General features: G+C 39.9%; 1 protein-coding gene across 6 annotated transcripts in view; it reads left to right on the plus strand.

Moving 5' to 3' along the window:
- MED12L (mediator complex subunit 12L) overlaps positions 1 to 24,103 on the plus strand; it is a 342,962-nt gene that overhangs the window by 47,811 nt on the left and 271,048 nt on the right. For all 6 annotated transcript variants that reach the window (XM_054480270.2, XM_054480271.2, XM_063662349.1 and 3 more), the window contains exon 6: positions 22,157 to 22,326. In XM_054480270.2, coding sequence (XP_054336245.1) covers positions 22,157 to 22,326 — 170 coding nt within the window. The remainder of the gene's footprint in view (positions 1 to 22,156; positions 22,327 to 24,103) is intronic.

The raw sequence follows: 24,103 nt of genomic DNA on the forward strand, positions 1-24,103 counted from the left end.
CTGCCCTGGGGAGCTTGCAGTCAGCAAAGATGTACCCAGTACAGTGTATACACAAAAGTGAGAGGAGTGAGAAGCGCCTTGGGTTTCTGAGTGAGGTCTCATGTGTAACTTCAAAGTGAATAATGAAATATTTGACTTGGACAAATCTGAACATCAGGACAGAGATTTTAAATAGAGGGGAATTAGGGAAGCCTGAAAGAAGAGTTTGCAATTCTTAGTCCTTGTGAGACCTGAAAAAAAAAAAAGTTTTGGTGGGCACGATGTTTAGAAAATGTCATGAAATAGTTGATGTTGCTACTTGAGGGAGAGTACGCCAGAAATAATGCATGTTCGGTTTCAGATATTTTTAGAGTTGAATTAAGTTTCATTTTTGAGAGAACAAGATTGTTCAGCTGCCTTAAATATTTTGAGCTCACCAGAGAAAATTATTTAAAACAGGCTAGCTAACACTTAAAAATGAAAAAGTGAAACTCACATTGAGTTATGCAATTGAAGTCTTTGAACAGATTAGGAAATATGACTTTATAGTAAATAACGGAATTTTGTACATTTATTTGTAGGAGTTTTCCCCATGAGGAGTCTTATTGTTGCTGAATCAACTAATAATAACTATAGCATTTATTGCTGTTATTGCTGTCACTGTTAACAGCATTTCTTGAGCACTTATGGAATCCCCGGTATTGTGATAAGCAGGGATACGGTGCTCACTGCATTTCAAGGTTGAATCAGCTCCTGATGTGTGCTGGGAAATGATCTAGGTTGTTTGGAGAAGCTTGTCAGCCTTGGGAATGCCCCATCCCCTTGCTGTTGTGGGTTTTTTTTTTTTTTTTTTTTTTTTGGCCTGTTTGAAAATGGTCAGTCCCTCACCAGGTCTATTGGCTCTCTGCCAGGGTTCTTCTGGTGTGCAGTGATATAGTGTTCCCCATTTCATTAGTAAATGTTTGCTGGGTTCTATGTATATTTTGTCCATTTTATGACTTATTATTCAGATAGCCTGTGAAAGAGATATGTTATTCTCATTTCATGGATGAGGATGGTGATGTGCAGGTGGTGCACAGAACCCCTCAGCACAAGTGTCCAAACTTGACTCCAGAGCCTGTGCTGGACACCGCTGGTCAGTGAGGACAAGAGTGTGACAGTGTAATCACTGCCCTCTAGGTATTTGCAGTATGAGTAGGGGACATGCATCCAAACAATCACATATTAGAGAAGGAAGACTTCGTAGTGACAGGAAGAAAATACAGAGGAAGTCTTAAGGAATAAGCCACTGAGGGAACTTGGGACATCCAGGAGATTCACAGAGGAAGTGACTTAGGTGTACACTTTTGCAAGAGGAGGCGTTTCCTAGGAGGACACAGCTGGAGTGGGCTGTTGTTCAGGGAAGGGCATTTCTGACAGAAGGATGATGTCTGCAGAGAAATAGGTTATCAAATAGTTTGACTTGTTGCACCTCCAGGATTTAACCAGCTTGAGCGTCGGTTACCAGTGGGGAGGTGATGAAAGCCTGTGTGAAGGTTTGTTTGCCAGAGTGCGATATATGAGTTCCCTCTGGTGCATGATGAAAAGCCATGGAAGGGTTTATTATTACTATTATTGTTACGACTCTTTCCCTCAGTTTCTTGTCTGTAAAAAATGAGGATAATTGACAGTACTTATTTATTTATTTATTTTTATTTGAGATGGAGTCTCCTCTGTCGCCCAAGCTGGAGTGCATTGGTGTGATCTCGGCTCACGCCAACCTCTGCCTCTAGGGTTCAAGCAATTCTCCCGCCTCAGCCTCCCAGGTAGCTGGGATTACAGGCATCTGCCATCGTGCTTGTCTAATTTTTGTAGAGACGGGGTTTCACCATGTTGGCCAGGCTGGTTTTGAACTCGTGACCTCAGGTGATCCGCCCACCTTGGCCTCCCAAAGTGCTGGGATTACAGGCATGAGCTACCACACTTCGCCTGATAGTAGTTTTTAAGAATGAAATGAATCAATACCTTTAAAGTGTTTGGAACAGTGACTGGCACACAGTAAATGTAGACCATTGATAATATGCGACAACTGCTACTTAGAACTGCTCTTACCAGCCAGTATTTATTGATTATCCTGTGTTACTCTGTTGGGAACTTTGCAGACTTTATCTGTAACCTTGCAATGTAGGTTTTGTTATTACATTTTGTGTATGAGGGACCTGAGTCTCAGAGAAGTTAAGTAACTTGCTGGCCTAGATGGAGCTGGATCCCTGCCCAGGCCCCTGCCACTAGAGTGCCTGCTCCTCACTCCTCTGCTGTGAGGTGATAGCTGCTGGTGGCCTGTGTGTGGTGTGGGTCTGGGCCACTGGAGGCAACAAGCATCTCTAGGTGGAAAGATGCTGGCAGGAAGCAGGCTGCAGGACTGGTGGCTCTGAGCAGCATCTGAGGAGTCAGAACTCTTGTTCTCATGGGTGCTATGGGGAACAGGAGGAGCAAAGCAAAGTCCAGGGTGCCATGGAAACTAGAGAAAGAAATATGAAACTGCTTGCAAGATGAGCAGCCTTAATTCTGCCTAGGAATTTTTGGGTATTCAATATGGTGAAAAGTGACAAGACATATCATGCGCATGAGGTCTTTTTTGGGGGAACAGATAGATTCAAAGAAGCTTAAAATGCTTTGTGGTTAAACTGCCTGGGGCACTGCTCTGTTTACCCCTAGTCATTTCCTCTGTGCCACCTGAGGTTTTGTGGGGATTTGAGTCAGATGAGAGACTTTTCTTGGTTGACTATACTCTTGTAACCACTATCCTTATCGCTCCCAAAATACAAAGAATAAACAGCCACCCTTCTTTCACAGTGGGTAATTAATTTGTGACATATTCACTGAGCCATTTGGACTGCAAAAATAAGTCCTGCTAAACTCATAATTGACAGTCTGGTTTCTTATCTAAGCCTACCAGCTTACTTGCAGTTTGGGTCTGTGAAGACATTGCATACTAACTTTTTTGATTCCAGGGACAAGCGTTTAGTTTTGTCAAGATCGCTTCCACATTTTCACAGTGTTCCTTCTATCTCATTTGTCATAAAGGCGATATCTGCCTTGTTTATGCTGAAAGTAATCTTGAAGATTGGACAGAAGTGCTTGTATAAGCTTAGTTTAAATTCACACTTTGCTTAGGCATGAAAAATAGGTTTTAACCGGTGAGGTAACTCTGGCTCTCTGGTAAAAACCATTCTCCAATAGAAGGAATGGGGCTAATGGGGGTGAGACTTTGGTACCTGCAGCTATTCCATTCCTCAGTAATCTTTTACCTAAAAGTTTTAACATCTGTTGATGAACTGAGCCTAGAATAGTTATTTCTTTGGGAATGGCAAGATGTAGGCATTCTTCTGTAAATGAGGGCTTTCTCTCATGTGATAAATTACAGTTCTTTCTAAAAAAGGCAAAATAAATGCTAAATTCTTTTCCTTTGATTTCAATTTTTGGAGTAGAAATTGTAGTTGCACCTCCACAGTGGTGAAAAATGTTTCTCTATTTTTTTTATTTATTAAAAAAGTTTAGGCTGTGTGTGGTGGCTCACACCTGTAGTTCCAGCACTTTGGGAGGCTAAGGTGGGTGGATCACGAGGTGAGGAGATCGAAACCATCCTGGCCAACATGGTGAAACCCCGTCTCTACTAAAAATACAAAAATTAACTGGGCATGGCGGCATGTGCCTGTAATCCCAGCTACTCAGGAGGCTGAGGCAGGAGAATCGCTTGAACCTGGGAGGCAGAGGTTGCAGTGAGCTGAGATCGCACCACTGCACTCCAGCCTGGTAACAGAGTTAGACTCCGTCTCAAAAAAAAAAAGAAAAAAAAAGAACGAAAAAAAGTTTATTTTTGGTCATTGTTATGGGCTCATGAACTTTTATTTATTCTGTATTTTACAACCAAGTACACTTCTGTTAAATTTCATGTTAAAATTGTCCCAAAATTGGCCAGAGACCCTTCTAGCTCCATGTAAACTTTTGACATGACACCATTTATCATGGGACATCTCCTTGCTTTCTGGCACAGATATATGTCCCAGGCGCTGGTAATTTTCCTGCCTCAGATCTGCAAAGAGCCTTTTGTCTAAGGAACTCTGCTTCTTTCTAGTGGGGAATGGTATTTAGAAAGCAAGATCTGGGTGCTAAAGGTGCTCATTGCTAACTGGGATGTTGTGTCTAGGCCCCATCAGTGGGTAAATGGATGGAGACACACATATCTGCATGTGTGTGCATGTATGTGGGGGTTTTCCTATTTCCAGTTTATCTTTAGCATTTCCTATTTAACAAGAAAGAGTTTTTAGTAATTTCTTCACTTTTATGTTTATTTCATTTCTATTACATGAACAGTCAAATGATTTCTAGTAAATGAACATGGTTACTTACCTGCTTTACCTTGCTACAAACATATTGGCTTGAGAATTATAATCTGATACATTAAAAGTATGTGAAATTTATTTTTTTTATGCTTTAGACTGTGTTTCACTTAAAATGATTCTCTCTGCAGTAAGGTACACTGTTTCAGTTTGTTTTCCATTTTAGGGTTTGATTTTTTTCCCTTATGAACTAATTTTATATTTTGAATATGTAATACCTTGACATATTCAAGAGTCAAAACTATATAAAGATGTGCAGAAGTTTTGCTTCTATCTCCATCTTTTCACACAATTCCCTTTACCCTATCTTCAGACATAACCATTTCTTACTAGTTTTTAATCTTCCAGTTTTTATTTTTGCAAAAAATATGCAAATACTTATATCTTCTTATTTCTTCTTTCTCCTTACATAGTAGTTAGCATACTATATATACTGTTGGATACCTTGCCTTTTTTTTTACTTAACAATATCCTAGTGATTACTTGATGTTCTCTGTTCCTTTTTGTGGCCTCTTAGTCCTTCATTGTGTGGATGTACCACAGTTTGTTTGGCCAGTCCCTTGTTTTTATTTCAAAAATGTTAAAAAACTTTTTAGATTTACAGAGAAATTGAGAAGATAGTACAGAGTTCTATCTTAACTCTGTACCAACAGTTGAGCACAAAGAGTGCTTATTGCTACTTGGGGTGTCATTGCTTCTAGGCCCTCTCAGTTGACAGATTAAGGAGATGCATGTGTGTGGACTAACTCATGTATGTACATATATTTATAAATATTTCTATATGTGATTGTGTGTATCTCTTGAGCTAAACATGAATTCTTATTGATGCCTGGTAAGTGCATTTTTCCATTTTGTTAGATTCTGCCAAGTTCCTTCATAGTATAAACATGGACTAGACCTACTCAAGTTGTGAGAGGAGAATATTGGCGGGACAGGCATGGGAGAAATATGTAAGCAAGGTCTTGATGGGAGGTGAAAGAGAGCTGAATGTTCATCATCTTCCATAGTAGGAAGACAGTGGGTAATGCTTACAATCAAGTAGTAGGACTGTAAGCATGTTATTTAGAGGTAGAGGTAAATACAACAGATGAAAGAGTTGAAAATAATTTGCTTTTGGAGAATAATTGAGGAGTTTATGGACAATAGGCTGTTGTGTTCACAATAAATCATGTAGAACTGTTGGACTCTTTAAGACATGTACAAGAGGAGCTTTCATATAAACAAAAGTTAGCTAAGCCTAATTGCAGTCCCAAATTATTACTGCCTATTTTTTGTTGTCATTGGTACTTTTCCTGGAAGATATCTTGCTGTAAGAATGTTTTATGAAAAAGATTTGGAGGAAGTTTAAGGAATGCCATCTTACCCAGTAGCATTACAATTTAGTTATTCTTAGATAAATTACAAGGGCTTACTTTTCTCTAAGCTAACTACTTGCTTCTTGGGACCTTAACTTAAATGAAGTTCTTTGTAAAATGATGTCAACTGTTGGTTTCTAATACCACTCTCCTTTAAAGAGAACCAGGGCTCCTTGGAGAAATGGCTCATTATGGGATTGGAGCAGAAAATATATACAATGAACATGGAATGCATGTTCTAGTGCCAGAAAAGAAGAAAGTACTTAGAAAACCAAAACCAAAAGCAAACTAAGATGGGTATGTCAAATGGACACAGGACACAGCTGAAAGAGCTCTCAATGGACAAAGGTGGAACAAAATAGAGTATTATAAACCAAAAGATAAAGTAAACATCTATGAATCAATACTAACAGAAATGCTTGAATACATACATACATTAATGAATGAATGAATAGTAAGTAAGTAGGTAGGTAGGTATGTAGTAAGTAGGTAGGTATGTAAATTAAATGATGTTCTTTGTAAAAATTGGAAGACCTCTAATATTTTTCCAGGTATGTAGCTTTTTAGTTAATTGAATATGCAAATTTTCCCTATTTACAGACCCTTTATTAACGTAAAATAACATAAAATTTACCATTGTAACCAACAATAAGTGTATGGTACAGCAGTATTAACTCAATGCACATTGTTGTACAACTGATTTGTAGAACTTTTTCTGCTTGCAAAACTGAAACTGCCCATTGAACAACTCCCCTTTCTCCCCCTCCACCAGCCTTTGGCTACTGCCATCATACTTTGCTGATATACAGAAACTTTAAAAAGTTCTAATCAAGTTTAATATGCTGCACTGTAACTCTGTATGCCCGATTGTTGCCCTGTGGAAACATATTTCAGCTTTTCCAAAGTAAAAATATTATACCCTGTTCCAAGTTAGAATGCTGGTGTGTGGTTGTGGTGGTTGTATATTTATGTTTAATTAATTTTTTGGTGAAATCAAATAAAATGTCTGCCCATGATAGTTTCTGAATTTATTTATTTATTTATTTATTTTTTGAGACAGAATCTTGTTCTGTCACTCAGGCTGGAGTGCAATGGCCTGGTCTTGGCTCATTGCAACCTCTGCCTCCCGGGTTCAAGTCATTCTCCTGCCTCAGCCTCCCGAGTGGCTGGGATTACAGGTGCGTGCCTCCACACCCAGATAATTTTTTTTTTTTTTTTGAGATGGAGTCTCGCTCTGTTGCCCAGGCTGGAGTGCAGTGGCACGATCTCGGCTCACTGCAAGCTCCGCATCCCAGGTTCACGCCATTCTCCTGCCTCAGCCTCCTGAGTAGCTGGGACTACAGCCACCCGCCACGACACCCAGCTAAGTTTTTGTATTTTTAGTAGGGACGGGGTTTCACCATGTTAGCCATGATGGTCTCGATCTCCTGACCTTGTGATCCACCTGCTTCGGCTTCCCAAAGTGCTGGGATTACAGGCGTGAGCCACCGCACCTGGCATTTTTTTTTTCTTTTTAGTAGAGACGGGGTTTCACTATGTTGGCCAGGCTGGTCTCAAAATCCTGACCTCGTGATCCACCTGCCTTGACCTCCAAAAGTGCTGGGATTACAGGCATGAGCCGCTGGGCCCGGCCAGTTTTTGAATTTCTTAGAGAAATGCATTGAAAGAAATTACTGTATTTCACTTGAATAAGGAGTGATTTAGTTTAAAAAAGGTTTATCAAGAGTCTATGCATTGGGGTAGATGCTGTGAAGATTTTTAACCAAATGGGGGCTGTGCTGTTTGTCTGTAAGGGGATACCATCTTTTTGTGGTTACAAGATACACACCTAAAATGGAGCATAATACATTAGTATCTAATTACCTGTAATCATATAGGAAATAATGGATTGACTGAAAAAATTAGGGAAAGTTTTCTGTAGTAGTAAAATATGAGCTATGCCTTAAAGAAATCTAGCCTTTAAGTAAGAATTGGGATTTTTACTTTTTTTTTTTTTGGATCTTAAGTAGTTCTTGGTTCTTCAGTTATCTTCCATCTTCCTCTTTGGCAACTTATGAGCAAATGAATTAAGTTTATAGTTCTGTTCCAGGTAGTATATTCGCTGCAGTCTTTACTACTGTCATTTCTTCTGGTCCTGTCACTTGGGGTGAATGGTCTAGTCCCACCCACATTTTCTGTTAAGAATCCATTGCTACTCAACAGTTTTTTCTAGTCAGTCCTAGTAAATGTTTACTCCCACTTGAATTAATCAGTCATCTTCTATGTAAAATGTTAATAAGAACCTTGATTTAATTGGTAAATCATGGTTCCCTACCCTCTTTATGGCTATTGGTACGTGCATACTTGGAAGATAGTATACTACAAAATAAGCTTATTGAAAGTTTTGGCAGTTTACAGGCTGGTTTCGTAGCTTCTCATTTGGGCTAGTTTTCTTGAAAATTTTCATGAGGTAGCTGAGTGCCTCCATTTCACAAATGAGGGGAGAAAGTTTATGGAAAGTGGAATAATGAGGAATTCCATCCTAGACTTCTGTTTCTGGGTCCTGTTTGATTTACAGAATTCGCATGCTGCTCACATCAAATGAAGATCAACTGTGAAGCTGAGTGGGGGAATGGTGTTTGCTTAAGGTATGAAGAATGCTTCCAAAAGCTCAATGTTTAATGAGTTTTAATTTGTTGGGCATCTTGCAGATCTGTTGCTTAAAGCATAAACAAGAGAATTTTAAGAAAAGATAGCTTCTTGTATGAGCTAAAATTTCTAATAGGTAGTATTACAAAATGTGGTCCAAAACACAAAATGTTCAGAAAGGAGGGATAGTGAAGTCTCCTTTCTACCATACTGTCTTCAGACCCCCTACCTCCATCCCAGACCCCTCCTTACATAGTTTAGAAGCAATAATTCTTACCAGTTTCATGCATATCCTCTGAGATATATTTCATGTGTTTTTAAGTGTAGATTTTGTGTATTTTTTAATAGTCCTTTAAAAAATTGGTGCTTGCTGCATACTGTGCATACAATGGCCTTGTTTTTTAAATGGCTCTAAGCTAACCTTTTAATGACTTATTTATAAAAGCTACGTTCTTTATTTTTGCAATTTGCACTGGAATGTTAATTCCATGATAAATAGAAAGCTTTTTTTTTTTTTTTTTAATTAAGAAGTACATTAGGTTTCAAAGTCATTTTCCAAATGTGTATAAACTTCCAAGTGAAATCCCTGGAATAACATGGCTGTAGAGCCTGATTCAAATCTGTTATTTTGTAGTCAAGGAATTCATACGGTATGCCAGGTAGAAAACAGTTCAGGGTCAATAAATTATAGTTGGAATGTCTTTGTGAGTCTAACATAGCTAAAGCAAATTGCTTTAATTAAATGAATATAACATGCATCATTCTTTAGTCTCCAGAAAAATCACACAGGAGTGAGTTCCGGAGCAGGGAATGAGAGGGATGCTGGGGTGGATCTGGCTGGTCTGTGTACTGTGTAAGCATTTTTGCTGTGTTTTAGAGCTTTTTGCTCTAGGGTTATTTTACATGGTCATCTGGCAATATGATATCTGTCGTATTTGTGTTCTAATGAAAGACTCTTAGCTGTCTAAAGCTTGTTCAGAAATAGAAACCTTACAGTAACTGCATTTAGGACCTAAATAGTAAGCATAATGCCACTTTAACTATTGAAACGTTACTCTAACTACAGCTGATCATGGGATTAAATTCCAATGCAAAGTGAAAAAAGAAAATGTAGTTTGTTTATTTTTGCTCCTCAGATGATTGGGCGCTTCCTCCCACTGCCTCTGCAGCAGAAGCTGGGAGAGGAGTGAGGGTCGTGAAATGTCTGATGTGATAATTTAAATAACTTCTGTGTCTTCAGAGTGGGGCTGGCAGCAAGTGTCTTTCACCAGTGCTTGTCCTCCATTTTTCTTTTGCTCCTGTTCCCCTGAATCTTCAGGAGTGTGGGTGCCTTCTCTTTCTTCCCCATGTCTCCTCTTCTCCCTTCTAGAGCATTGTCCCCCAAGACCTGGCCAGAGGAGTGCACAGAGGTGTGTTCTCTACATGGAAGCAAAGTGGTGGCCTGTGTGTCTTGCTAGAAGGCAAGTCTTACATCTTCCTACAGTCTTCCTGTCCCGGGGCAGTAAAACTCATGGCTTGGTGTCACATGTAGAAGGCTGTGGGGATATGTCCTAAGTGGTTAATTAAGTGCACCAATTTAATATTTGTAAAAATGCTGTCCCTGTTATTCCCTATGATAGGAATATTTCACCAAAGCCAAGGCTGTTGCTCACTCAGGTATATATAGAAATCTGAAAAGATGAGAGAAATTTACCATATGATAATTCCAACATTAATTTCAGACAGCTATCTCATGCCCTGGAGAAGGAGCTGAGCCTGTTGGTGGCAGATGTTCAGTGTGTCCCTCTGTTAGAAGGAAGCCCCCGAAACTGTAGCTGTGGGGGAAGCTGGTGGTGTGACTGATGTGTCGAATAAGAAATTCTTGTTCTAAGGGCTAAAATTGGATTCTGTGGTTGCCACATGCCTTAGCTTGAGATGCATGTACGGGGTTGATAGGGAAAAAGGACAACTGGGGGAAAAAAAATCCTTAAATGCAACAGTTAGCATGTTTGCATTAAAATGAAAATGAGAATTGGAGACCTGTCAGTGAAAGGGAGAATCCAAGAAAGGTGTCCAGTATGGTTCTCCTCAGCTATCAGATACAGCCCAGCAACCTCTCAGGAAGAAAGATGCAGTTGGGAGTTTTCACGCAACCTTGTAATACAAGACTTTTGTGCTCTTGTCAGACCCTCCCTTGTCGACCCCTCTCCCCTATTTGTATCCTTGCCACAGGCCTCGGCCCCCTGTTTTCCGACTTGGCCACCCTGGTCTCTTTTCTTCTGAAATCTTTAAGCACTGACTACCTGACACACAACTGGGCAAGTATTTAGATATTGCCTTATAATGGCCTTGTCTTTCCTGGGGTACTGCCCCCCTTCCTCAGCTGTGTTATTCACTCCTTAGGCAGAGGGCCCTTTACTCACTGTGGCTGGTCATATCTTCACCTCTTCACCTCTCTCTTCAGTCTTCCTTCCCTTCCCCTCCACCTGTCCCAGGAACGTCCCAGAGGAACAGTCCTGTCAGTTTCCCTCAGCGACCTATTCACTGCCCCCCCAACATACCTGCATCATGCAAACCTACCTGCAGCGGTTGTCCTTACCCGTCTTCCTCCAGTCTTGGTTGGAGAGATGCTACTTTCACCTAAGGTTACTTCCTCCTTTTTTATAGCCTCCTCTCTACCCAGCCTTGTAAACCATGTAAGTTTGGTTTCTTGGCACTCGCTCTGTGCCAGTCACTGTTTTAGCATGTTGCATCTCATTTAATCCTCAAAATAATTCTATATAGGCGAAGAACACTTACTAGCCCTGTTTTTCAGGCAAGTAACTGAAGCACCCAGGGGCTGACTTGCTCTAAAACTCCAAAGCTGGTAAGTGATTGGAGCCAGGGCAGGAACCAGGCCAGCTAACTCTGGAACCTGTGCCCTTCACCACCCTTAAGCTAGTTAATGCATGTCAGGGGCTTAGAAGAGGGCCAGTGCCCAGCGAGTGCACTACCAGTATTGTTACTCTGCATGATAAACTGGTCTGTCCCCAGGATTGTGTCTGCCAGGTACTTCTGTGGTCATGAACACATTCTTTAGGGCATTGCATCCCACATATGGTAATGTTCACTACATTTGCATCTTTCCCCTGACCCTTCTGAGTATCAGACTTGCATATCCACCTGCTCCTTGACTTATTTTCCCATGAATATCTCCAGCATTTTAAATCCAGCGTATTCAAAACTAAACTGAAAACTGAGAAACCTGGGTAAGATTGGTGAGTTGCCTCAGTGTCAGTATGCTGGTTGCGATATTGTACTATAGTTTTGAAAGAAGTTAACATTTGGCAAAACTAGGTAAAGTGTCCATGGGATCTCTTTATTTCTTACACTTGGATGTGAATCTACAGTTATCTCAAAATAGAAGTTTCATTAAAACAAGTTAAGGAAATAACAAACTGAACTCAGCCCTGCCACCCCTCCCCAGCTGTTCTCTGTAATTCCACATCTCCATCGATGGCACCAGGACCACCCATTCCGAAATGTGTTAGCTGCCCTTTCTCTTTCCTTCATCTCCACGTTAGGGTGTTTCCTCTTCTGCCTCACAAAGGTGTCGCACCTGCCTCTTTGTTCCCTGCTGCAGTCACCTCCCTGATGGAGTTGGCAGCCTGCTTTCCAGGGTTTCCCCTACAACTTCCTGAGAAATAGTGTTAATTTGTGTATCTGATCTTGCCATTGCTGTGTTTAAAATGTTTCAATTACCCATTTGTGATAAAAAACCAAACTCCATAGCTTGCCACTGCCTGGGTCAGAGTCCTCCAGGCTGCTGATTAAAAAAGCAGATTTCTCCACCCAACTCCAGACCTCTGGAGTTGAAATCCCTGGAGTTGCAAATAAACGTGTGCGTTGAACCAGCACCCTCTGGTGACCATTTTGTGCACTAGCGTTTGAGGAACTCTGGCCTCTGGGGACCTTCCTGCGCCTCACTGGTGACTCCCTCTGCCTTCCTGCCATCTGCATTGCCTGAAATGTCACACGCTACCATTTCTGTGTGTGGAACTCCTTTGTACCTTCCCCAATATGTGGATGAAATGCCTCTTTGCGTCCTTTCCTGGGTCTCAGGGTACACTGGAGCACTTATCTTGTTGCTGTCTACTTTTGTGTCATGTGCACCTCAGGCAGGGCCACTTTCTTCTCTTTGTAGCCTCATATCCCAGTAGAGGGCCGTGGTGGGCATTTAGTGTTTGCTGCTACATATTGATGGGTTTTATTTTATTTGATCTTGAGCTGCCTACTTGATCCCTAAGTAATAGTACTTTGCACGGTGTCATTGCACAATAATTAAAACCAGAGAGAAATGGCTGGTTTAAAATAACATAGTAAAATGAGTCATCCAGACAAAAACAGATACTCTGTATCTGTCCCCAGTGTTCTACAGGTAATTCTGTTAGAGGAAAACTTTTTAAAAGCAAAAATGTATTTCAGTAATGTGTCACACTGTGTCATTTCCACTGTGTACCAATAGCCCATCCCCACCCCTCCTCCTCTTCTTTCTTTTCCTGCTCTCCAGCCAGAGAACCTGATTTAACTATCTGATCATTCAGCAGAACCCAGCAGTCTGGCCAGTGGTCTGACTCTGCTGGTCTTGTGGCACTGAGGCAGCAGTTTTCATTTGGGCTATTTATCCAGGCAGCCAATCAGTGCACTGACTACTTTTCATTCCCCAAGTGAATAGTGGCTGAGTATGGGATTTTGGATTTCTGTGGCTCATTTTATAGGGTACAACTGATTAACTTTTTAAACCCTTTTATTATGGGACATCAAACATGTACAAATACAGAAGTATATAATAACACCCATTTACTCTTCACCCAGCTTTAACCATTGACTCACAGTCACTCTTGTTTCTACCCCTTATCCTCTCTGTCTCCCCCCACCTGTGAAATTATATCATTTCCTAGTGGATTACTTTTTATCAGTATGGAGTAATCTTTTCTTTTACTTCATGAAGAAATAATCTTTTACTTCATTTTATTGGTAGTTAAGTACTTCAAGAAGACATTTTAAATATTTGAATATTAAAAAACCAGCTTTATTGATATAATTGAAATACTGTATAATTCATCCATTTAAAGTCTACAGTCAATGTTTTTTTAGCATGTTCACAGAGTTGTGAAGCTATTAACCACATTTTAGAACATTTTCACTATCCCTAAAAATCCCCATGCCCATGAGCAGTCACTCCCCATTTCCCTTCAGTAGCCGCAGGCAACCACTAACCTACTTTCTCTGTAGATTTGCCTTTTCTGGACATTTTATATAAATGGAATTATACAATATGTGGTCCCTTGAAACTGGCTTGTTTCAGTTAGCGTATGTTTTCCTGGGACATCTATGTGGTAGCACGTTTCAGTACTTCATTCTCTCTTAGGGCCGAATGGTGTTCCATTGTATGCATATGCCACATTTTATTTATCTGGGTGTCAGTTGATGGATATTGGATTGTTTTCACTTTTTGGTTATAATGAACATCCTGCTATGAACATTTGTTTACAGGTCTTTGTGTGGACATGTGTCATTTCTCTTAGATATACAGGCTAGTTCTCCTGGGAATGTATAACTTACTGGATTATGTGATGACATTATATTTAACCTTTTGTGGAACTATCCTACTGTTTTCCATATATTACATTTATCATTTTACATTCCCGCGGGGAACACCTGAGGATTTCAGTTTCTCTACATCCTTGTCAATACTTGTTATTATCAGTCTTTTTATTATAGCTGTCCTAGCGGTATTTCATTATGGTTTTGATTTGCATTTCTCTATCGGCTAATGATGTTGACCATCTTAAATGTGCTTATTGGCCATTTGTTCATTATTTTTGGAGAAATGTCTGTTCAGATCCTTTGCCTATTTTTTAACTGGGTTTTCTTTTTATTATTGAGTTTAATAGTTCATCATGTATTCTAGAGCCAACTCCTTTAAATATGATTTGAAATATTCTCTCCCAATTGGTGTGTTATCTTTTCACCCTGTTAATTGTATCTTTGACCAAAAAAGTATTTTAACAACAGAAAATGTGAGAAAAATGGTGGAAAATCTTTCAGCCATTCTTATTGAGCTTATTATATAAGCTATATATAATAGCTGACATGTACTGAAATTTTTGGTTTTGTATTTTTTCTCTCATTCAGTCTGCACCAACGTCAGGCTAGTTAAACCCTCTATGTCCTGCAGCTTTGAGAAGCAGGCTGTTCCTACTCAGAAGGGGGTACTATTGTAGTCGTATAGCCTAAAGAAGGATTTCCAAGGAAATGAATTTCTCCATTGAGGAGTCCATCACCTCTGACTTAAAGTGCTGTGTCAGGTGGATCACCTTAAAGATTCGCTCCTTAGTCTCTGGACTTGGTTGGAGTTTTAAAAAAACAATCTCTGTTGCATTTCGTTTCACATAGTGAGTTCCCACTGGCTTTGATGATGGAAAAGGAAGTAGCTAGGAAAATGAATCTTTACAAAGTTAGTTTTTTCATATATGGTTATATAAAAACCCATACATACACATACATTTACAAGGAAATTTATTGAAAAAGAATGGAAAGTCCAGTATTTGCCTGGCCCATTTATAGCCATTGATTAACAGGTGCTTCTATTTAGCTATATTAGAGACAGTGTATTAGAGAAGGAATTTGGCCTTTTCCCTATTGTCATGTTTGAAACCTTTTAGGTATGCAGTGGTGAGTTTAAACTACAGAAGAAATAAGTTTGTATCAAGAAATGAGAGACAGAATCATTGGGAAGGAACTTGATTTGGTAGTTATTTTGGGAGGACGTTATGGTGTATTGATTGAAATCAATACTTAGGTGTTGTCTATGTGTAAGGTGTAGTTTTATGGGGATGGAGGATGGAGGAAATTGTAATATGTCAGAGACGGGAGACAAAGCCCCGCTAGGTGATGAAGTGGTGTTCAGAGACTAGAGGAAACTAAATGTTAGAATACAGGTGAGTAGAGAAGGTACAGACGTTCTTCAGAGATATTGTGGGTTCCAGACTGCTACAATAAAGTGAATCACACAAATATTTTGGTTTCGTAGTGCATATAAAAGTTATGTTTACGCTGTATTGTAGCCCATTAAGTGTGCAATAGCATATGTCAAAAAAAGTAACATCATAATTAAGGAATACTTCATCCCTAAAAATGATGACAGCCATCTGAGCCTTCACTGAGTTGTAACCTTTTGGCTAGCAGAAGGTCTTGCCTCAGGGTTAATGGCTGCTGACTGATCTAGGTGGTGGCTGCTGGAGGTTAGGGGTGGATGTAGCAATTTAAGTCTTAAAGTAAGACAGTAATGAAGTTTGCCACATTCATTGACTCTTCATTTTATGAAAGAATTCTATGTAGCATGTGATGCTGTTTGGTAACATTTTACAAAATTGGAGTCAGTCCTCTCAAACTCTGCTACTGTTTCATCAACGAAGTTTATGGAATATTCCAAATTCTTTGTTGTCATTTCAGCAGTGTTCACAACATCTTCACCAGGAGTGGATTCCATCTGAAGAAACCACTTTGTTTGCTCATTTATAAGAGGCAACTCTTCATGCTTAGTTTTACTGGGAGGTTGCAGCAATTCAGTCCCATCTTCAGGCTCCCCTTCTAATTCTAGTTCTCTTGCTGTTTCCACATCTGTTGCTGTCTTCTCCACTGAAGTCTTGAACCTCTCAAACTCATCCATGAAGGTTGGAATCAACTTCTTACAAACTCCTATGGAAGTCAATATTTGACCCCCTGACACATGAATCACAAGTGTTCTTAGTGGCATCTAGAATGGTGAATCCTTTCCAGAAGCTTTTCAGTTTACTGTGCCCAGATCCATCAGAGGAATCACTATCTACGGCAGCTATGGCCTAATGAAATATATGTCTTAAATAATAATATTTGAAAGTCAAAATTACTTGATCATGGGCTACAGTATGGATGTTGTGTTAACAGGCATGAAAACAACATTAATCTCCTTGTACATCTCCATCAGAGCTCTTGGGTGACCAGGTGCATTGTCAGCGAACAGTCATGTTTTGAAAGGTATCTCTTTTTTTTCTGAGCAGTAGATCTCAAGAGTGGGCTTAAAAATATTCTGTAAGCCACGTTGTAAACAAATGTCCTGTCCTCCAGGCTTTGTTGTTTTATTTATAGAGAACAGACAGACTAGATTTAGCATAATTCTTAAAGGCCATAGGCTTTTCCAAATGGTGAATTAGCATTGGTTTTAGGTTAGTCATCAGCCACATAAGTCCCTAACATGAAAGTCAGCCTGTCTTTTAAGGACAGGCCTTGACTTCTCTTTTCTAGCTGTGAAAGTCCTGGATGGCATCTTCTTCCAACAGAAGGCTGTTTTGTCTAACTTGAAAATCTGTTGTTCACTGTAGTCACCTTCATCAATGATCCCAGCTAGATCTTCTGGATCACTTGCGGCAGCTTCTGTGTCAGCATTGCTGCTTCACCTTATGCTTCCATGTTGTGACAATAGCTTCTTTCCTTAAACTTCATGTACTAGCCCCTGCTAGATTCCAACTTTTCTTCTGCAGCTTCCTCTCTTAGCCTTCATAGAATTGAAGAGAGTTGAGGCCTTGCCCTGGATTAGGCTTTTGCCTAAAGGGCGTGTTGTGGCTGGTTTGATCTTCTATCCAGACTGCTGAAACTTGCTCCTTATCAGCAATAAAGTTGTTTTGCTTTCTTATCATTTGTGTGACTGCTGAAGTAGCATTTTTTTTTTTTTTTTTTTTTTTTTGAGATAGAGTCTCGTTGTGTTGCCCAGGCTGGAGTGCAGTGGCGCCATCTGGGTTCACTGCAAACTCCGCCTCCCGGGTTCATGCCATTCTCCTGCCTCAGCCTCTTGAGTAGCTGGGACTGCAGGCGCCCGCCACCACGCCCAGCTAATTTTTTGTATTTTTAGTAGAGACGGTGTTTCACCGTGTTAGCCAGGATGGTCTCCATCTCCTGACCTCGTGATCCGCCTGCCTCTGCCTCCCAAAGTGCTGGGATTACAGGCGTGAGCCACCACACCCGGCCTGAAGTAGTATTTTTAATTTCCTTTGAGATCCTTTCCTTTGCATCCACAGGTTGGCTGTTTGACATAAGAGACCTTGCTTCTGGCCTTGTCTTGGCTTTTAACATGCCTTCCTCACTGAGCTTAATCATTTCTAGCTTTTGATTTACAGTGAGATATGTGACTCTTCACTTGAGCACTTAAAGGCTATTGTAGGTTCATTCATTGGCCTAATTTTAATATTGTAGCACAGGAAATAGGGAGGCCTAAAGTGGGGTGGAGGGTGGGAAGAGGGATATGGGACAGAGACAGGTTGATGGAACAGCCAGAACGCAACATTTATCCATTAAGTTGGCTGTCTTATATGGGAATGGTTCATGGCACCTCAAGACATTTACAATAGTCACTCAAAGATCACTGATTACAGATCACCATAACAGACATAATAATAACTGAAAAGTTTGAAACATTGAGAGAATTACCAAAATGTAACACAGAGTCATGATGTGAACATATGTTGTTGAGAAGATGATGCCACAAACCTTCAATTTCTTAAAAAATGCAGTATTTACAAAGCCCAGTAAGGCAAAGTGCAATAAAATGAAGTATGCCTGTATTTTAGATGGATAAAGCACTGTAAACATGAGAGAGAAAGCAACTGGAGCTAGTGTGGTGAGAAATGGTAGATAGTGTTTGAAATGATTTTAATTCCTAGCTAAGGAGTTTGGCCTTAATTCATTAAGAATTGTGGATCCATTGAAGGTCTTTTTTTTTTTTTTGGAGACAGGGTCTCACTCGGTTGCTCAGGCTGGAGTACAGTGGAGCAATCTGGGCTCACTGCAGCTTTTATCTCCTGGGCTCAAGCAGCCTTCTGACTTCAGCCTGCTGAGCAGCTGGGACTACAGGCGTGTGCCACCATGCCTGGCTAATTTTGTTGATTTTTTTGTAACAATGATGTCTCACAGTGTTGCCCAGGCTGGCCTCAAACTCCTAGGCTCAAGCAATCGTCCTGCCTCAGCCTCCCAAAGTGTTGGGATTACAGGTGTGAGCCACCGCCTGGCCCATTGAAGGTACTGAACAGTGAAACTGACATTGATTGATTCCATAAATACTTATCCAGAGCATTGCCTGGATTATATTAATCATGGGGTGTTAACTCAGCTGAGGCAGAGGCAGGGTCTGACATTAGTGACAGCAGGCGCTGTCTATTGACACTCAAGGTCTATCAGTTTCCTTTCTACTGACTTTTCATCCTGATGGTGATAATAGCTACCACTTATTGATTTCCGTGTTGCATGCTTCATGCTAAGTGACTCATCCTTACACTGACTCTGAGGCATATGTGTATTATTAATGCCTCTCTTTAAAATGAGATTGAGATTTAGCGGAGGTAAATGCCTTGCTTCAGGTTGCACAACTGATATGTGGCAGATCTGAGATTTGGACCCCAGGCCATCCTGTTCCAAAGTCCATTCTGCTAATAGCACTAAATGCTGCCCTGTACTACCTCTCTGATGGTGTAACACTGCCAGTGACCTTTGTGAGCCTCACTTCATTTGGTGTGCTCTGTATTTGCCTCCATGGTGGGTGTTCCTCCTCTGCTGAGCTTCCAGTTCTCTCTTTAATACTGCAGGTATCCCAGGCCTGGGAGGAGCTGCTTGTATGTAATGTGACACATCTCTGCTGTCACCCATTATGTGTTTATAATTTACGTGTTTTCATATACTAGAGCAAGGCACAATTTTTGTACTACTAAAATAAAGCACTCAGTGTACTACTGGTTTAGCTGTGCCTCAGTGACCAAGATCACAGTGCTAATACCTCTAAAATGGTAGGGTGGACTGCATGACCCTTGAAACCCCTTCCAGGTCAGCCTTCTGTTCCTAGGGTTAGGCATTAACAAAGAAGGAATAGTGGTTCCAGGATTCTGGATGCTTGGCAGAGTATGGTCCAAAAAAGCTGTCATTCTTTTCAATCCTGACCCCTCACACCACTCTCAGTAACATTCATGATCATAAACTTTCTAATAATCTGGCTTCATGGACATTAAGTTCTGTTTAACATCAACAACTACACATGTATTCATATCATCTGCATTGCCTGAATTTAGAACTGCTCCACTTTCAGGGTAGCGTCCATAGTCACTTTCTGTGTATTTTCTACCCCTGAACATTCCCCGCCCCTTCATCTTCAGTATAATCTGTATGTATCCATTTCTGTTTTCTTTCTTTTTTTTTTGAGACGGAGTCTCACTCTGTTGCCCATGGTGGAGCGAAGTGGCGTGATCTCGGCTCACTGCAACTTCTGCCTCCCAGCTTCAAGTGATTCTCCTGCCTCAGCCTCCTGAGTAGCTGGAGTTAAAGGCACCCACCACCATGTCTGACTAATTTTTGTATTTTTAGTAGAGACGGGGTTTCGCCATGTTGGCCAGGCTGGTCTTGAACTCCTGACCTCAGGTGATTGGCCTGTCTCCGCCTCCCAAAGTGCTAGAATTACAGGCGTGAGCTACCTCATCCGGCCTTCTGTTTTCTTTTTGTCACCTGAAACTGGGGCCTCACTCCAGACCAATTAAATGAGGAACTGATGGGTTGGGGCCTGAGGCACTGGTATTGGTTAAAAGTTCCCGTCACCATTCTGCTGTGCGCTCAGGGCTGAGAGATGAGTTGAAAGTAGGCCCATCTGGCCACTGCCTGCTCTTTGGTCCCCTTTCATTACCATTCCCTAGTTGTGAATAATTATAAACATTATTAATAATTATTAAGGAGTACAGTACTAGTCACTATGTGTTATTTTCTATTTTTAATTTTTAATTGCAGTTTTACTAATCCTCATCCACTCGACTGTCTTATGTCCCAGAGCCCTGTATCTATCTGATTGATATAACTTTAAATCAGTTAAATACACTTAAAGCACAGGGTTAAGAGGGCTTTATTTATGGACTCCCAAAAGGAGTTCAGATTGTGGAATAGTATATTCAGCAACATTTTTAAAAAAGATATGCGTATGTTTACAGAAACATTCATGCATACTTAGAGTAGAAAAGATGGAAAGATATATATGAAAATATTTCACGATTATAGGTGATGGCATTACAGATGGTTTTTCTTTTCATGTCTACAGTACAAATTTTCTATAATGAACATGTATTTCTCCTATATTTAAAAAAATCTTAAAAAGAAGATATACCCTAGACAAAACGGGTATATGAATGTGTGTGTTATTAATATTTTTAGCTCCTGAGGCTAAAATATTCAGTGGGGATATTGAGAATAGTACCATACTGAGAGTGAGTTAATAGCAAGGGTTGGCATACAAAAGTTAGGATTTGGATCCTTGTTATTTTTGTTTTTGCTTATTATAGCTAAGCTAAACTTGTCTCATCTGATGGTTGGTATTTTGCTTTGTTGAACAAGTGAGTGTCATGAGACTGTTAGTCCATAACAGGGCAGAAGAACATGATGACATAGATAGTTTACTGTTTTTAATGCCAGTGGACTAACTTTAATATCTGTTATCGGTGCTTTCAGAAAAACTATTAAACTAGGAACAGAATGTCGACCTAGTGTCTGTTCATCTTTTTGCATTGGCTTGTTACCGAAGTTTAACAACTCCAGCGTGCATATGAATTTTAATTTTAAATAAGACACAGTTAAAATAAGTGGTTAAATGAAAACTTAACAGTAGTTATATCTGGGTTCTGTTAAATAATTTTAAGGGTATTTAAAAAGTAAAAACAAAGCACTCAGTGACTAGCAGATGTTTAGTTTCTACTCTTTCTTTTGTCAAAATAGAAGGTGGGAGAACCTATTGCCAAATAATGGGAGAACAGCATTGTGGTAATGTTTCAGTAGGGTGTTTTCTTCTGAAATGCTGTTTTGCTAATCCTTGGGGAAATTTGGCTGTGAGCATGCAATTATTATATTTTTGTCCACAGAATGGGCTAAAGTTGGCATCACATCCCTCATGGTTGCCAGAGGCAACACACTGATTTAATTTGTGCCCCTGTGGCAGACATTTTTGAATAATTTCAGTGATTTTTTTTCCTGATGCTACTTTGGTTGTTTCCTTTCCAGTATCCCACTGTTTGTTGCTCCCCAACCTCTCTGATTTCACCCTCCCTGAGTTTTGAGATACTTGGTGTTGGTTGATGAGAGTAGAATAATTGAAGGTCCAGATGATTGTCCTGAGGGAAGCCATGCGGGTGTCCCTGACACATCCTGGGGCAATGCAGGTTGGAATGCTTTCATGGTCCAGCCCGCAGTGAGTGAATGTCTGTCCTCTTAAAGACTGACAAAAACAAACAAATCTTAATTAGGCATATTTGAAATTCCATGTAGAGCCTGAAAAATGGATCCTAAGAGAGCTGCTTTTGGGGGATTTCGAATTCTTTTGCTGTGGAATTTGAGATTCGTTGAGATCTCCCCTTCACGATTCTGTCCTGCTTTGCCTTTGTTTTTTTGATATACTAACTGATGTTTAACAAGGAGGATCACCAGATGGACCCAATTTGAGAGTGAACATCTCTTCTCCTAGGTTAAGAGTCACAGAAGCACAAGGGTAGAGCTGCCTGTTTCTCCAAGAGCTGGCTGCTGCCACAGGGCAGGCCACCTCACACTAGCATGTGTTCTCTAAGGGCTTTGGGTGGGTGTCGTTTTCTGAGCACTGCTTGTACAGGCACAGATGATTTTTAGGGAGCAGATGTTTGTTTTATCAGTATACCCTCGAGATAATCAGAATGGGGAAGAAAACATGTAATTCTTGTACCCATCGTGTCTAGGAACTCATATTTTTCTTTTTTTAAAATGCAGAGTGGACACAGATATCTACCAGATATCTTCGAGAGCAGTTGGCCAAGATTTCTGACTTTTACCACATGGCCTCCAGCACGGGCGATGGCCCTGTCCCTGTGCCACCAGAGGTGGAACAAGCCAAGAAGCAATGGGAATACAACGAAAAGCTAGCGTTTCACATGTTCCAGGTAACCTTTCAAAGACATGCAGAGTTGTGTGCCATGCTTTTAAGAAGACAGCAGATTCCTTATAGTTTGGTGTTCTGGGGTTAAATTCTATTTTTATATGAACCAATACATTCAAAGAAAGCAGTCTGACGTTTCTCACATCGAATTGTATTCAGGGTGACACATCTGCCCTGGGATGACAGCTTATTATACATGTTGATCTCCAACTTTCAATCATGGTAGCTCTTTTAGTGGTATTAATTACTTCGTAATTGCACTATTAAATGTAATCCTTCTAAACCTTTTATTTTGCAAAATTGGATATATTTATTCAAAAACACCTTTGTGCTGATGCCTTCTGTGGTAGCAGACCTCCTTTAGACCTAAGTTGTTCCAGAGAAAGGTTATCTTAATTCAGCTGCAGCTGAAAATACAAACAGAGCTGAGGGGAGGGGTAAGGGCGTTTAGGAATGACTGAACTCTCACCCAGACAAGCTGATGTAAATAATGTTGACCACAAGAGGGCGCTTGGGCTCATAATTACCTTATTCATGGTAAGGTAGGAGAGATGACTTCAAGTCTTTTTATTAGCAGAGATTTTAGTACCTGTTATCTTGATTAAAAAGGGAGGGGACATGTGGTTTCTAAATTTTTCCTTTAGAACCCCTATTATAATTTTCATGCTCTTTTTCTAAGAGGTCAACATAGGAAAAGATAAGGTCTTTTTGAGAAGTAATATTGTTAGTTTTTAAGTCAGTAAAAATAAATTCTAGTTCCATTTAGAAGAGGGACTACTTTAGTGCTGCCCTGAGCTTTTATGACTTTTACTGAGCTCAGAATTTAGTCTGCGTCTTGGAAAAAGTATCTCTCAGCATGCCTAATAGTTTTGGAAGAATTATGTATTAGGAGTATTGAAATTAGATTTTTTTTTTTAAGAAAGCAGTTAGGTCCTAAAGGAATGAATATAATTGAAATAGTAATGTTAAAATTTAAATGTTCATTATATTTTAATTTGCCGTATTCTGAAATGTGAAACAGACTCTAATTCATACGCGTGAAGACATATATATGCAGAAAGAGGGGCGTGGGTGTATAAACAAAGCATCTACAGGAGGGACTGTTGTTTATGAAGATTCTCTTTCTTTTTTGAATCTTGAATTTACTGTCTCTTATACCTTAATGGAAAATTCCATTTTGTCTCTTGTTAAAAAACATTTTAATTAATTTTTAAATTGACAAATGAAAACTGCATATATATTTATTTAGAACTCACTTTATTGGTCTTAAAATTTTAAATTGCACTTTTTATGTGACTTTTTAACTATTTTTGACTCTAAACATTTTAGAAATTAGAAATTAGCAAGATGTCATGTCAATGTGGCCTCACTGTAAACTTTGAAATACTACAACTGTAATTTATCAGTGTAATATTTTCACGTGAATCCTTGATAACCATTGCAGTGGAACGCTGGTAATACATAACAGTTGCTAGGAACAAAGTAAGATTTCGTATGAACTACAAAGTTTGTTACCGGAATGTCCGTAAAAGTTTGTGTCTTTCCCAGAAAACAGTTTTTTGTTTCTATCTTTCTTTCATTCTGTGAATCATAATACAAAACTATAATAGGATATTAAATCTATGTATGCATAGAATGTCATAAAATAATGTGTATATCTATGTGTATATGCATATGAAGGCAAGAGACAAAAGATGTTTGTAGTGCTTATATCAAGATTAGTGGTCTTAGCAGGGGCTGCGTCACCCCCGTGGGGCATTTTTGGAAATTGTAGGGGGTAT

The sequence above is a fragment of the Pongo pygmaeus genome, chromosome 2 (assembly GCF_028885625.2).
Source record: "Pongo pygmaeus isolate AG05252 chromosome 2, NHGRI_mPonPyg2-v2.0_pri, whole genome shotgun sequence".
In the NCBI taxonomy this organism is placed as follows: domain Eukaryota; kingdom Metazoa; phylum Chordata; class Mammalia; order Primates; family Hominidae; genus Pongo; species Pongo pygmaeus.